Source organism: Pagrus pagrus, assembly GCF_965226575.1.
Source record: "Pagrus pagrus genome assembly, chromosome: 10".
NCBI lineage: Eukaryota > Metazoa > Chordata > Actinopteri > Spariformes > Sparidae > Pagrus > Pagrus pagrus.
Genome location: NC_140194.1, coordinates 31,305,481 through 31,321,967, shown reverse-complemented (window position 1 = coordinate 31,321,967; position 16,487 = coordinate 31,305,481). Strand labels below are relative to the sequence as shown.

Below are 16,487 nucleotides of genomic sequence, written 5' to 3'. Positions count from 1 at the left end.
TTTCTCTGTCTAAATAGGGAACTGAAATATGTTATTCAGAGGTTTGCGGAGGACCCGAGGCAGGAGGTGAGTGTGTGTTTGTGCATGTTTTCCAATGTTTCAGCTTTGGAGCAGCTCTAGAGCTGAAAGAAAGGTGTTTTGGGTGAGATGTTTCTTGATACGGCCCAGAAAAATAATCATGTGTGTTTGTATTCCAGGTCCATTCGTGCCTGCTGAGTGTACGTTCAGGTAAAGACGGCTGGTTTCAGCTCTACAGTCCAGGAGGTGTGGCCTGTGATGATGATGGAGAGCTCTTTGCCAGTATGGTGAGTGTATGACCCACACACACACACACACACACACACACACACACACACAGTCAACCTGAACTATATATTGGTGGTTGTAGTTGCTAACAACTGCCCCTCCCCCCATTCCTCTCCTCCAGGTTCATATCCTGATGGGCTCCTGCTATAAGACCAAGAAGTTCCTGCTCTCTCTGGCTGAAAACAAGCTGGGGCCCTGCATGCTGCTGGCCCTGCGTGGAAACCAGACCATGGTGGAGGTATGTCCATGCTTGTGTTTCTATTAATTCTTCAATAAATAATTGTATTTATTGCCCTGATTTATTCTTAATTATATTATTTCATGTTCTCTTGGTGCATTAACATGTAGTTTAGTTTATTTACCATTTAGTATCATTGTTTTCTTGTTTTATGTGAATCAATTGGAGTCACATTTTCCAACAAGTTCATTATTTGGAGAATCAAGTGTTGTTGTACTGGTATATATTTGATCCCAGTGAGCACTGACCAGGATTTCAAAGTTGATTTCCATTTGAAAACTGGGTGCTATTTGGTGTGAACGTCTGAGACCTCCTTTCAACCAGCTAAAATGTGGTTACAACATCAGCCTGTCACAAAACACACATTTGTGTGATCATTTTGATAATTGTTTTTTTGAAGGTTGAAAGACGATTTATCGATGAGTGTGAATGTATTTCTGTCATATTGACACATTGCACTGGTCAGAGACATATGGTCCACATGAAAGCGTAATTTCAACACATTTAAGGTTTCATATAATATGTCATAAATATGGAACTATTTAGGCTGTGAGCAGCAAACGAGATTTCCAGGACATCGTAATGGGAGCAGTTTTATACAGTTATGTACAATAAGACATTGCATTCACTGTACCGTACCATAAAGCATAACAGCTTTGACTAGTCCAAACTGGGACCAAGGTGCACAGGTTAAAGAAGTAAATAAGTGGCTTCACATCTAGGGAGTACAAGGTGCACTTGTAGCTCAGAGGGTAGAGCAGCCATCCTTCAGTCAGAAGGTTGTAGGTTTGGTCCCCAAACCCTTTGGTCAAATGGCATGAAAGGAGGGTAGGCTATTTCAAGATTTGTTATAGTCATTTTTCATCTTCTATAATTTGCAAATAGTCATCATTTCATTGCCTGACTAAGAAACCAAATCCAGGTTGCAAATCCTGGTGACATATGGTCTCAATGTAAACGTTTAGTCAACGTCTTCAGGTAAGTGAAAAAAAACTTTCACCTGTGACCATAGCTGTTTTTTAAATGTCTTTACAAAAGGGAAATCCTCACTGGGGCGTAGTAGTAAAAGTAGTAACAGTTTAAGTAGTAATGGTTGCAATTAACACTGTACATACATTTACTGTATTTCATTATTTATTCATCTGATGATTCTACTCTGAATTGATAATTATTTGTTTGATAACTTGTGTTGACATAGTTCACTATTTTCTGACATTTTACAGACTATAAAGCTTCATGTGATGTCTGTAAACTGCTTGTTGAAAATTCACACCAAAATCCAACCATAATACCACAGAAGGCTTGGAAAGCTTACTATCATATCTATATTCACATATAGAGACTGGACACCTGTTTGGCATCTTTTTCTTTAAATAGTACGACTACTACTCAGTTCTATCAAAATATTTGTTGATGAATTTTCTGTTGGTTGACAAGTAATCGTTTCAGCTCTAGTTTTTTAGTTCTAGTAACACAGCTAATTAAAGGGAGGTTAAATTGACTGAATTAAAGGGATATTTCAGTGATTTTGTATTGCAAGGGGAGACAGACTTTTTTTTTAAATGGTCTAAATCAAAGCAGCCAATGTCAAAATACTTCGTCCTTAGTATGGGTCGATCTTTACAAATGCTAGGTCATACATTTCCCATAATGCAACCAATAGCATTTTTCATTATATCCCTAGCTGGTATGGGATGTATTGTATCAGTATGGCCAGTGTAGTATTTATTTTCTACCCTGTACACAAATTCACTCAGGAGAAAATGTTGGAATTTAGGGGGCAGTACTTAGAAAATCATGCAATGTGCAAAACTATAACAAAATAGCTAAGAGCAATGTGTCCATCTGTGGGACAGAAATTATAATTAAAACTGAATGTGGTAGTAATGATATGATTGGATGTGTCCTCTGGCATTTGCTGTAATGACTTCACTGACAAAAACAATTCTCTCATAAAAGCTAATTTATTATCTAATTTCTTGACGAGTACGTACTAAGGGGTTAAATACAGTTAATGTTTAATTTTTGTCTCTGCAGTGCAGTGTTATACTAATTTTGTATTAAAATATTACTTTGGTAAAAGTAAAAGTAACTAATATAAATAGTATTTGAGTAAAAATATTATCTGATGGGGTTGTTGCTCGAATGAAGTGATGCATCCCTAGTTTGTAACATGGGATTCCTGTTAATTAATTGATTAATTAGGGCCAAAGCACCAACCAGTGCGAGGACTATATTGAAACCATCTATTGAGAGTTATTATTTAAAATTGCCAGAAAAAAATAAAAATAAAAATCTTTTACTCCTAAAGAATCAGGTTTTTTTGCCGATTTGCACGTGTTGTACTTTAACAAACAGTTAATAGTCACTGAATAGTTATCAAAGGTTTTAACATTCATTGAAGGCCATGGCCATGGCAGTGGGCCGGTGTGGCGTTTTTTTTTAATGATTCACAATGAAACAGGAAGTGCCCGAAAAGCCACTGTACATGGTCGAATCTGCACCAAACTTCACACATTTGGTAAGAGTCCCTGGCAGCGGGAAATGACATGTTGTGATGTGCTCAGATGACCTAGTCTGCCTCAAGCATGGTGAGAGAACACTTAAAGACCTTGATGACGCTGTATTGTGAACATTGTGAGTTTTGCCATAAAACAGGAAGTTGTTGTAACTCCACTGTCCATGGTCTTATCTGCGTCAAACGTCTCATTTTTGATAAGAGTCCTGGCCTGAACTCAATTACCTGCTAATATCCAGTTACAGAGCGCCACCTAGTACCAACAGGAAATTGCATTTTTCTATACTTTATACAGCAGCCATGAAAGAGGAAGTTACTGGAACTTTACCCAGCCTGAAGACATAAACATGCAAATATTAAGTTAAAGTGATGATGCCTCTGGTGGCAACAATACATTTTTCTATACCTCTGTGTACTCTTTATAATTAACAGGTTGACCAGATCCACCTACATGTGTTATCTACATTTGCTCAGAAAATCCTTAACGCTGTGATGATGGTGTGTTTGTGACTTCTGTGTTTGTGAACACTGTGACTTCTCATTGGATTCTGATGATGTGGCAATGTGTTAGTCACCTTGAAACGGGAAATTGTTGAAACATGAGTGTACATCATCCAGTCTTTCCCAAATTTCACATGTTTGAACAATGTCCTGCCCAAAACACTTCTACATGCCTATTAGGAGGTAAAGTCATTGCCCCACCTACTGGCAACTGGAAATAAGCCTTGTCTGACAATCATTTCATTTACACCAAGTTTTCATGGTGTGGTCTGTCCTTGAGGATGCTTAAACCCAACATGTAATTACTCAGTTTTCTCTAGTGCCAAATAGTGGGCACAGGAAGTTACACATACATAGTATAGTACAAGTATACATATGCCGTTTTTCTATTACATCTGCCAGCCTGGCTCTACTTGGTTTGACTCGGCGCCGGAAGCCCACCTGCGGCTGAGGTTTTGCATTTTCATCACAACTGGGCTACCTGCTTGATGGTGTGTCTTAAACCATTGACGCACTTGTCCCAATCCTTGCAGTACCATCGAAGGATCACCGCTGACAAAGTGGCTCCGCTAATTCAGTTACAAACAACTTTCATTTACTATAACTACTTCACAATATAGACATTTAAAAGCTTTTATTATGAAGCAGCATTACAGGAAATGTTAGGGTGTTGTTAGATGACTCCGGTAACGGCTGAAAGCAAACACGATGAAACAGTAAAACTAAGCAAAATGTCTGAAAGTACAAGCAGGACAAGGACAGGACTGAAGAGATTCAATTAGAAGCTACAAGTGTATTGAGAGCTTAAGACAAAACGTCTTTCTCTCAGGTTTCCTGCACAGACATGAGTTCAGTATTAATTTTAGGGGGAGACGGGTGCTTGTTTACGGGTTGGCTGTAGTCGCGAGTCGTTATCGCAGTCCGCCTGGCAGCGTAGCTGAACTTGGCGCAGTAAAATAGGTGATGGAAAAGCAAATCAGAGGCTGTGGTTTGACTAGGAGCGGCAAAAAGTGCTAGTGGAAAAACGGCAATAGCAAGCAGTGATGAAGCGGCCCTGGCACCACTTGGCATGTGATGAACAGTTATTAAAAGCTTGAGTTTTCCTTGAACAGCGTGGCCGTGGTGGCATCGCGGTGGATATCAATGATTTGCCATAAAAGACAAAAGTATAACTCGACTGTACATGACTTAATCTGCACCTAACTTCACGCGGTTGATAAGAGTCCTGTTCCGAACACATTTACATGGTTGACGAAGCTCCTCACACCCCAGCACGTGGGTTTGCACAAATATTCCCTCAGGCTGAGCTGTACTCTGCATAACAAGTAAACTGTTTGTCACATATAAAATCTGTGGAGTGCCCCTTTACCTCTTACAGTGTGTATGTGTTTCCATGTGTGTCCAGATCCTGTGTCTCATGCTCGAGTACAACATCATTGAGAACAAAGACACCCAGCTGCAGATTATCTCCACCCTGGAGAGCACCCAGGTGGGCCTGCGGATGTACGAGCAGCTCTGCGACCGACAGAGAGAGCTCAAAGAACTGGTGAGTTACTGCACCATCACACACACACACACACACACACACACACACACGCGTCACGTCATTACTAAGGTACACTGAGGCCTGAAGTTAACACAGTGCTGTTCTCTTCGGCAGCCTGCAGTTCTTAGATCTGAACTCAGAACATCTTGTCCAACTCATCCCACATTTCTGTTGGCTCCAGCTCAGTGGAGTGAGGCCTCTGCAGGAAAATCCAGTCACCAGTTTCTCATTACATACAAATTCTTGTGTCCTCAGTGACGCATGTGACTTACTTGTCAATCCACAATTCTGACAGCGACTGTAATAGGCCCCAGAAGTTCAGCAATAAGCATGCACCAGTGTTTCCCACAGAATGAGCATGTGACTGTGGCAGGGGGTGGGAGAGTTACGCATTTCTGTAGCGCTTTTCCAGTCTACTGACCGCTCAAACCGCTTTACAACACTTGTCACATTCACCCATTCACACACATTCATACACTGATTGCAGAGGCTGCCATGCAAGGTGTGAACCTGTTGATCAGTAGCAATTTGGGGGTCAGTATGTTGCTCAAGGATACTTTGACATACAGCTGGGGGAGCGAGGATTCGAACCAGCAACCTTCCGATTACTGGACAACCTGCTCTACCTCCCTACAGCCGCCGATGGGACTGTATTTGACAACCTGAGAGGAGACAATCAAGTCTTTCTCCAGAATGCCTTTAAAAGTTTGCCTACATGGTGCTGCTTTAATTGCCTTGCCTTCCCGTTTCTCCCTCCCAGCATGTGTCTGCTCTAAAAACTGTCTTCATCGGCAGAATCTTTCATGAGGTCGCCCAATGAACTCACCTTTATCATAACAGTGGGTGAGGTGCGTGTTTGCTGTTAATGAGGGAGCCTATTCAAACTGTACAAAACCATTGTGGTACCAAATGACATGGCACCAACCACTTACAAGCATTTAAGAAACAACAGTATACAGTAAGTAGGCCTACAGTAAAGAAGAACTCTCTATCTTGCTCTCTCTCGATTTCTCTGAGGAGCTTGTGAAATTGTCAGTAGACAGGAGGGATAGACCGAGGGCAGATTGTCCACTAGTGAATTGCATATGGACTGATAGAAGAATAAGAGTAAAAATTGTTAAAATTGGTCACCAGATATACCTGGGCAGCTGTTAATATAAACAAATGGAGGACACAAGATTCATTTAGGAGAATTATGTTTCATGTATGAACAGCTCCATTGTCTATTGTATGGTTAGGCCTAGATGAAGACAAGACTAGGTATGCACAGATATATGGCTGAATGTTGGTACAGATATTTTAAATATAATAAAATAAAGCCTTGAATATAACCTTCATCCACTGCTGTAGTCCATCAAATTGTACAGATGTCCTTCACATCTCTTGTACTCTCATCCAGCAGGCACATACTAACTGGATAATTCTTCATTTTCAGACACCTCTCAGTAAACATCAGCACTGGAGTGTGTAAATTAATGGAGCTCGTCTGGGTCTAAAATGCAAGTAAAGATCAGGGGTCTCATTTATAAACATTGTGTACACACAAAATGGGGTCTGAAAGAGGCGTACGCCACTTTTCCATAAGTTGTGATCTATAAAAACAACGACGGGAGAATGTGCGCACCTGTCAGTAAACTGTCACCATGCATACAAACATTTTGGAGACAAGGGCAATTGGTGACACAGATGTTGTTATGATATGAAAATATTATCATCGGTTGTAGAAATCGCACAGCCAATCGTGGCTGCCACACACATGGTGTTTTACAATTACGATTTGTTCTTTGTAACCTCCACCTCACCAACGAACACCTCGTTCCCTGTGCCAGGAATGTGTATTTTCTTCGTCTTTGATTCACTGTGAAGAACCATCATGCAGCGACTCATTTCCATGCATTAACATTCATGAGGAACTTTGCATTGACCATTTATGGTTGAATGTGTTTGGAGCGGGCGGTATATGAGGCGGATCCATGTGCACACATTTCCAAGTTGATTTGGGATTTATAAAAGGAAAATGTGCACTGTTGGGCATAAGCCAGGCAAGTCAGAATATTTTTTGGTGTACGTGCATTTCCTCATTTGTATGTACGCAAACGTTTAGTGTGGATTCTCTGCAGAGTTTTATAAATGAGACCCCAGAGCAGTAACAGTAACCGGCCCTCTTAGCTCAGTCTGGATACTTCACACACTGAGTCATAGCCACTTGACTCTGTCTGCACAACTGAGCTTTCCATTTATATGTGGAGGTGGTCCACTGTGCACTTTGTGCACACTTCAGCATAAACAAATAGAGCTCATGCATACTGTGTACATTATTAAGTATGCTATGTATCGTATCCAATATGTCCATTATAGTATTTATGTTCTAGACTACTCAGATTCATCTTGATTTAGGGGCACTACTTACAAAATCAGGCACTGTGCAAAACTTGCAATAACCAACCAGCTAAAGTCTTAAATAAATGGTTTATTTTGTCTGTGCAGTGCAGTGTTGTAAAATCTCCAAGTCATACTTGAGTAAATGTAGAAATGTTGTGTTAAAATATAACTTGAATGAATGTCACCCATTTAGATAGTACTTGAGTCAAAATCTTGATGTATCTGATAAATGAACTAATGAAAGTATCAAAGTACAAGTAAAAGTGAATTATACATATATTTGTATTTATTCCATACTTTACATCGACTGACTGTTTGATCCCATATTCAGTATTTTCCTGTTTATGGAATCAGTTTGTTTGCTAATTTAAAAAAATAATTAAAAAATGTGCTACTTTGGCTGTTTTGCAGCAATCTGCAAAGTAACCAGTAAATAAATGTATCAAATAGTTGTAGTGTAGAAAAAAGGACAATATTTGCCTCGAAAATATAGTGGAGTGCAAGTACAAAGTACCAAAAAATGGAAATACTCGAGGAAAGTACAAGTACGTCAAAATTGTCCTAAAGGACAGTACTTGAGTAAATGTAGGTCATTACATGTTATCACTGGTGCATTGCAGATATCCTCTGGCAAGGAACTCTAACAAATATAGACAATTCTAATAACACCATTACAAAATGGGATAATTAAATTTTTAAAATTAGGTGAACAGTATTCATGTCCCAGCTCCTCAATATGATATGAATGCAGCATGCGTGCAAACCTGCTCACACACACCATCTACTGTCTGACAAGGTTCCTGCAAGGCCCTCAGCTCAGACGCCATCTTTTTTTTTCTGTCTTCACAGCAAAGGAAAGGAGGCCCCACCCGGCTGACTCTACCCTCCAAGTCCACGGTGAGATTATACTGATTCATCACTGCTGCACACAAAAGAGTTTTAACCTGTTCTGTCCTGGCCAATGTCAGTGCATTCAAAATACTTGCTTTTATTTTTCAAAGGATTAATGTTTTTTTTCCTCAACATTGTTTAGGATGCGGACCTGGCTCGCCTGTTGAGTTCAGGTTCTTTTGGGAACTTGGAAAACCTGAGCCTGGCCTTCACCAACGTCACCAGTGCCTGTGCCGAGCAGCTCATCAAGCTGCCTTCACTCAAACAGCTCAACCTCTGGTCCACACAGGTGAACACACGGCAAAAACAACTATTAACAACTATTCACACACTAGTAATCACTAATGATTGGATGTCTAATGTCCTGTCTTTATCTCTTATGCCTTCCTTCAGTTTGGGGACGCAGGGTTGAGGTTGCTATCTGAGCATCTGGCCTGTCTTCAGGTTTTGAACCTTTGTGAGACTCCTGTCACTGATGCTGGTCTGCTGGCTCTCAGCTGTAAGAAAACACACACAAAATGAGTCATGTGACTGTATTTTATAGAAAGCAGTGTCAAGAATGGCTAGAGATTTTACAGTAACTAAATAATCCAGAACACAAGGACATGCTCAGAGTTAACATGTTAACAATAATTTGTGGCTGATAATAACTGTTTGTCTTTTCCAGCTATGAAAAGTCTGTGCAGTCTGAATATGAACAGCACCAAGCTCACAGCTGACACGTATGAGGACCTCAAGGTAATATTATCAGACAGCTTATGTCAAATACAAATGGTTCATTCACAGTATAAATATAGAAATAGATATTGAAATGATCTTTTTCACAAAATGTCATTAAAAAGGAAAAACATCTATTCTCCTCACTAAACAGACAGAAAGTACAACCATACACCATCTGAACTAAATGAGCCATGAGCTAATTAGCTAACTGTAGCTCGCCACAGCTAAGGATATTTAGCAGGAGCATCTTTGTCACTTACCTTGGTGATATGCTGCCCCATGTATTTTTTGATCTATGTTCGAATTCTGGCCATATTTTCCGAAGTGCACCTTTAAAAAATTATGCATTTCTATATTTTCTAATTTGTATTTAAGTTTATGTTGTCAAATGAATTTACATGGGCTCAATCTTTTCACAGTAATCTGTATTGTAGAAAAGGTCTAAATACACAGCAGGTCCTGTCTGTTTATCAAAGACCTACAACCTGTCATGGGTCGAATTCACAGATATTTTGTTCCTGAAAAGAACTATCTGTGTAATGTATTACTCATCAGAGAGAAAGAAATGTTACATTTCCAGTTGGTTTATTCTAATTAACTGCGAATGTAAACCAGAGTATTTCAGGGTGATGTTTTTCTGGACCAAGGAAAGAAACTTAAGCTTTGTTGCAATTTAGTTCTGGTCCGGTTCCTGTTCACTGTGACTTTTTACAAATGAACCAGGAGGAGTTAACATTAAGTCATACAGACAGGTTAGGGTTAGGTTACACATTGATTCAACAGTTTTGGCGATTGTCATCTTGCATCATTAAGGCATGGCAGTTTATGCAGCACTTCTGATGTGTATTTATGTTCTTTTATGTCACAATGAACATTATTAGCATTAGTAGACTGCTAATCAACAGCACACACATCAGTAATGATCGGGAGGCTTTTTACACTGTCACACATCAATTAATGGACTGAAATTACACTGAGTAGGACACAGCACAGCAGTTTTAACAGCTTTGACCTGTTAATCAGGGAATGATGATTTTACATAAATGCACGGCCTATAGGCTACAGATTGGTCGTAAGATAGCCTCCCCACCAGACGGATTAATTAGAAGGCCTACTTTAGCTTTTAAAACCAGGCTAAAATCACATATGTATTATCATAATTCCTAATTCAGTTATGGCGGAAAGCAAAATGTCCGCCATGAGGTGTTTTTGCGATGGCTCCATATGTGAAAATGTTCAGGGCCCCAAACTGTAGAGCTGTACCAAGTTTCATGCTTTAATGAATAAGTGAACGTTTTTTTCGCATGTCACCCGGACTGTTGTAGAAAGTGTATTTCCAAATCAACATTAGATTAACATTTCCAACTATAAATGAATGATTGATGACAGTCTACCTTGAGATGCACTCATCAATATTTTTATTTGAACAATATATTCTTGATAGTGAGAATGTTTGAAGGTATTGAGGCAGTGTCCATCTGTCTGTGTCTCTCTGCAGGCCAAACTGCCCAACCTGAAAGACGTTGATGTCCGGTACACAGAGGCCTGGTGATTAGCCATGCTCACACCCCCCCATACATAACCGGACACACACATAAACATACTCACACACTGCACACAGGCTCAGATACACACCATGAAAATTGTGTGGTGATGTCGTCTCCATCGCCGCCATCGTTAGGCTCTGACATCATCCAAGCGTGAGGATCACCTGATGTAACCAGAGGAGGAGCCTTCATCAGCTTCACACATCATCACCCACCCCTGTAGTGATGCCATCACCAGGAAGGAACTGTCTAGTCAGCATCAGGATTACCTTTTTTCTAAATGAGAAATCATTATGGACCTTGCCGCTCCCCTTACTGCTGTCACCGATGTTTCAAGGACCTTGTTCTTACTGACACGATCAGAGGAGGACCCGCTATATTGTGACATAAGAGACACTTTTCTCTCCGTCTTTATCCTTTGCCCTGTCTTTCAGATGTGGTCTCTCAGCTTTCATATTCAGTCTAACTCCAGCTCTCCAGCTGTGCATCCATGTCATGAGATCAACCTGAATTGACCCTCCCCCCTCAGAGCCTTCCTCTCTTTTTCTCTCTCCTGCCATCCATGCGAAGAAGGCTGGATACAGCAGCTCACATTCCAGTTCGTCTCCAATCTGATCCACAATGTTGCTCTCCAAACAGATGTGTTGAACTGTTAATCACGCAGTCCTCACTCTTGCGATCTTTGGCTCCAGTTGTCAGGTTCAAATTTGTCTTTTCAAGTATTTCATTGGGAAAATGAGGTGCTACCTCAGAGAAAAGCAGAGTTGCAAGACTGTGCCTACTCCTCATTTACACACAAAAAAGAAAACGGTTTTTATCAACATATTTTTCCAGACATCTGTGCTTTCATATGTTGTGTGTGTTTCTATATAATTCTATATATGAACATAACCCACAGTGATGACATTTCAGAACCATTTCAGGAGCTCTGCGGCAAACTTAAACGCCAATGGTGTTTTACAATTACGATTTGTTCTTTTTCTTTTGTCCTCAGTGTATATACTGATGATCTCCCATTACTATTTAATAGGGCAGTTGTGTAGCAGTAGCTGGGTGGTCTGGGACTGCCTAATATTTATAAGTTGTGTCTTTCAAACCTCCTTTACTCTGCCTCTCCTGGATTCTGTCCGGACAGTAATGAAGTACACAGGCCCAGTTGTCTTTTTTTTTTTTGCAACATATAACACAAGAAGCCAACAAGAGGGTGCCTGTACATGGATCTCTCTGTACCATGCCATGGTGGTAATGTAGACCTGTAAAGTGGACCTGTAAACAAGACTCATCACCAGCTGAGAGTTGTATATTTTCATATCCTCTGCTATTTTTTGGCTCTGTTTGAGACTGTTTTGAAAAGAAGAAAGGACACTTGCCAAACATCTTCATCAAACGTAGTTTTTGTTTTGTGCACGTGTGTCATCAGGCCAACGTGAGTGTGGTTTCAGTACTGATCAGGGTTTCCAGTGGAACCTGTCATGACCTGTCTGTGGAGAGACAGTGACACCGCCGCTGACCTGTTGAGGTCAGGGTGGAGAGTCGCAGTGCCTCTAGTGGAGCTGTTGATGAGTTGCCTATTGTTATCTTTTTATCTGTCACACCACCTGTTTTGAACTGTTGCTGTATTTATATTCCGTCATAATACATGGGTGACATTTTTAGGCTGTATGGAGATTCTCATCCAAGGATGGTGATAAAGTTGATGTACATATTCCATCCCAATGGGCTATAAGGGACAAAAGATTGGAAAAAGGCACATTTAAGCCATATTTGCCCATCTACATTCCTTCTAAATGTTGCTGTTTTATTGTGGCAACATTTCATACGATGTGGTAACTGCCCTGACACACTGCAAGTCTGTCAGAATCTCTTTTTCCTCTCTTTATATTGATTTGTCTTCTGTCAGTGACCCTAGAACACGAGAAGACGAGTCAGGTTTCAACCCCTTTTCCAGTCAGCCTAGCTCTGACTGCATCCATCCATTTTATTTATTTGTGTCGACCTCCAGAGTGCTCCGGATGTTTGTTGAATCAAGGCAGAAGCTGCAGCAGAGGACAGGATGCCGTCCGCTATGAGATCATTTGTTTCCTATTTATTGGGTGCCATGACAGATTTCTGTTTGGCCTGTAGACTCAGTTTGTGTACGGCCATCTTTGGGTCTGGCTTTAGGACCTTGTGCTCTCTTTCATAGCCTGTATGATGTATATACGAGTGTATATAGTCGTCTCTTCCCCTCCTCTCTGAACCATTTTTAAATCACCTTCTGTTTTCTTTTTCTCTTGGCCTCCCTTCATCGGCAGGCTGGTGTTGCCTTCATCTTAATGTGTGTGTGGTTGTTTTTTCACACAAAGTGCACTGTAATCTAACAAATTATGTTTTCATAATATCTTTTAAGTTTTCAGCGTCTTTGATTTGATCACTTTAATCAAACATTTGTTTCCTGTGTTCTTGTGGTTTAGTTTATTATGTTTTTTGCATGTACATGTTGCTGTATCATCTTATATTTTTATTTTGTAATTTTGTTTTATAAAGGTTTGAAATATGATAAAGGGTCTGATCACTATTCACTGAGGTTAAGGACTGAAATGGAGAGATCCAGTGTAACAGTTTGAGTGGTTGTTGAGCCTTGACAGATCCTATTGGTCAAGGCAGTTAGGGTTTGATTAATATTGATTTTCTAAAAAGCCAATACCAATACTGGTACTTTTGGACTGAAGCTGCCTGGTGAGTTTAAGTTTGACCATTATCATATCAAAAAATTTTCATATTTCTTGTTCCCGCAGAATTTTGTTCTAATCCTGCCAGATAATCATATCAGAGGTGGACCACAATGACTGGCCATAATCAAGTTTAAGTAAAGTTGTGGGTTCCACACATAGTAACTGATAAGTCAGTGTAACATTACTGTAGATTTGTTTTATCCCAAATATGTTGTCTGAATGTTTGAAAGTAATAGTTTGACATGTTGGAACAAAGGTTTACTTGCTTTTTGGATGAAAGAAAGATGAAAAGATTGACAATCCATATAATAAGAAGCTAGTCGGTTAGCTTAGTTGATCATAAAGATTGGAAACTTGGGGAAACTAGCCTGGCTATGTCCATATTATATCTCTTTTATTTAAGAAAAGCAAAGTGGATAAAGTCTTTGCTGGTTGCCTGGCAACTTCACAGTGATAACATGAATGCAGGAAGTCACTGCGCCCAGTCAAGGAATTGAGAGCTGCACGGAAAACATATTTTTGTAGGCTAATCTGGAAGTTAGTATTGCCCTGGTTCCTTCCTCCTAAAGCCTAAGCGATTTTCCAACTAGAGTTTAGATAAATGCAGAAAATAATATATGTGTCAAACACAATTTTTTATCACCCGTTGTAAAGCCTTCCTGTCCTGGGCTGTGCACGAACAATGCCGGTTTGTGATGTTTTCAGTCAGGATGCTTTCTAATGCTTCTCTGTAAAAGTTGACCAGAATCTGGCTCCATAATTTAGCCTTCCTTGGTTTTTGTATGAAGTAGAGCCTTTTCCGCACTTTTTTAACCAGGGTGGTGATGTGTGATCACCAAGATAGGTTCTCAGTGATGGTGATACCCAGGAACCTGTAATTGTTGACCTGCTCCCCTGCAGCTCGACCAATGTAGTGTGTGTCTTTGCTAAAATCAACAATCAGCTCCTCGGTTCTGCTGACCTTGACTGTAGATTGTTCTCTGTGCACCACTCATTCCTCCAAATAGAACTCCTGAACTCTCATTATCATTTACAATTCACTTGTGGGTAGTCTAATGATGTATTTTATGTCGTAGAACAAAACACAAAAATGTCTCAAGCTTATGTTAAACACAGATCTTATTTTAGGCAACTGAAAACCCATTCAAAAATCCCACTAGTTTAGAGGCGAGGGAAGTGCAAAAATGCTAACTTATTTTCCTGCAGAATGACTCCTAAAACACAGTCCTATAGTCCGGCACATAGAACTCCTCAGTCCACAATGTGGTTTTGTTTGTTTTGTTTGTTTTGTTTGGTTAGCTATTGCAGGTGCTGGTAGGTAGATTTTGTTACCTTTGGACAGAGCTGGGCTATTTCCCCCGTGTTTGTCTATCTTTATGCTAAGCTAACTGACTGTAGCTTCATACAATGTACAGCCATGAGAGTGGTATCAATCCAGTCATGTAACCCTGCATGTAAGCGAATAAGCATATTTCTCAAAATGTCAAACTATTCCTTTAAAGAAGTGGACAGTCTCGAGGAAATCCTGTCACTGAACTCATCCCACAGTTCTTAGGCCATTATGAGCTGCCACATGCCCAGCCTGGGTGCCAGCATGTTGAGGTTATAATGTAAGGTTTTTGTATTACTGTAGTACATGCAATGGTTGAACTGACACTTCTCTTCTGTTCTGTCATGTCTCCGTATCCTGTGGAGCTCACTGTGCTTTGTTGCTTTCCATTCCCATCCTGATTCCTCCTTCTTGTCTATGATCTCTGATGTTTTTTTATTCTACACGAACTGTTAAGAGTTTCTACCATGTCCAAATCCTGTACAGCTGTGCTCGAGTCTTAAAAGTTGTTATGGAAGGAACGGGGTCAGATGTGGCACAGCCTGAGAAATCTGACAGACTGAAGAAAAAAAACAACTCTATATCCCATAATTCCTTGTAGTAAAATCTTTTTTGGCAGCTGGAAAAGGGGCGCCCACCATGTTTCACTCTATTTTTCAGTCTTTCTCCGCATTGATCTGCTTCTCCTGCTGGGTTATTATTATTATTGCTGCTGCTGCTGCTCTGTGGCTGTTGTAATAAAAATACAAAAGATCTTCAACAGGAAAAATAACAACTATGATGTGAAATAATTTCAATGAAAAATAAATTGTCTGTGAATATGTTTCAGCTGTGTGTGTGCTGGTTTCTTTTTTTTTTATCTTCACTGATACTAGAGATGGCTATAGCACTACAGTACTACTACAGTAATATCCAGCCACCTCAACAGCAACAGGTACAAAAATTATAAAATACATGTCATCTTTATTTTATGAATTGCTGTATTGTGGTGCAGTGCACAGTGGATCATTCTCTAGTTAGTTAGTTAGTTAGTTAGTTTATTTCGAACATGTAAATAAAAGAAATTAATAAAGAGAAAAGCATTATCAAACAAAATAAAGAGATTCACCAATCAAAGAAAAAAATGAAGGAAAAGCAAGAAAAGGAAACAAAACAAAAACTTGATTCCTCCATTCCCATTCATCATCCCAATGTTTAGACATAACATTATTATGGTAGTCATGATACACACATCCTAATACCCAAAATAATAATAATGCTGAAATGAAATGAAATAACATGTCCAAAAAGGAGTAGGAAGAAGTGTCAAACTTATTTACTTCTACCCCCTTTCACCCACATTAAATACCCATATCAAAGTGCTTCCCTATTCATCATGTGCATCTGGAGAGTAACCTACCAACGAGAAAACAAAGAAAGTTAAACAAATGAAATCCCCATAATGTTTTGTTTTTTTTCTCAGTGCAAAATTTTACCTTGAAGAATACATCCACCCACACATACATACCCACATACAACACACATATATGCAAACATAAATACACACATATATATATACGCCTACATACACACATGATTCACCCATACATGAACATACTTCCATGTACACCGGTAACATAAAAATCCATAACAAATAAAGTTGATGAATAAACAATGAACTGGTCATATTTAAACACCTTCCTCACTCCTATATTGTATAATATCTTTTCCTTATATTTCTTTTTGAACTGTTTTATGGTTGTGCATTCTTTTAACTCCACATTCATACTGTTCCATAATCTTACACCAGCAACA

At 39.7% G+C, this 16,487-nt stretch overlaps 1 protein-coding gene across 1 annotated transcript in view; it reads left to right on the top strand.

The window, feature by feature from the left end:
* The window catches only part of cmip (c-Maf inducing protein), a 58,485-nt gene extending 42,964 nt beyond the window's left edge, over positions 1 to 15,521 (top strand). Inside the window, exons 13-21 of the mRNA XM_084364554.1 lie at positions 18 to 66; positions 198 to 305; positions 428 to 544; positions 4,969 to 5,109; positions 8,341 to 8,388; positions 8,525 to 8,671; positions 8,776 to 8,881; positions 9,050 to 9,120; positions 10,601 to 15,521. Coding sequence (XP_084220680.1) covers positions 18 to 66; positions 198 to 305; positions 428 to 544; positions 4,969 to 5,109; positions 8,341 to 8,388; positions 8,525 to 8,671; positions 8,776 to 8,881; positions 9,050 to 9,120; positions 10,601 to 10,654 — 841 coding nt within the window. The 3' untranslated portion in view covers positions 10,655 to 15,521. The remainder of the gene's footprint in view (positions 1 to 17; positions 67 to 197; positions 306 to 427; positions 545 to 4,968; positions 5,110 to 8,340; positions 8,389 to 8,524; positions 8,672 to 8,775; positions 8,882 to 9,049; positions 9,121 to 10,600) is intronic.
* Positions 15,522 to 16,487: the final 966 nt, after the last annotated feature.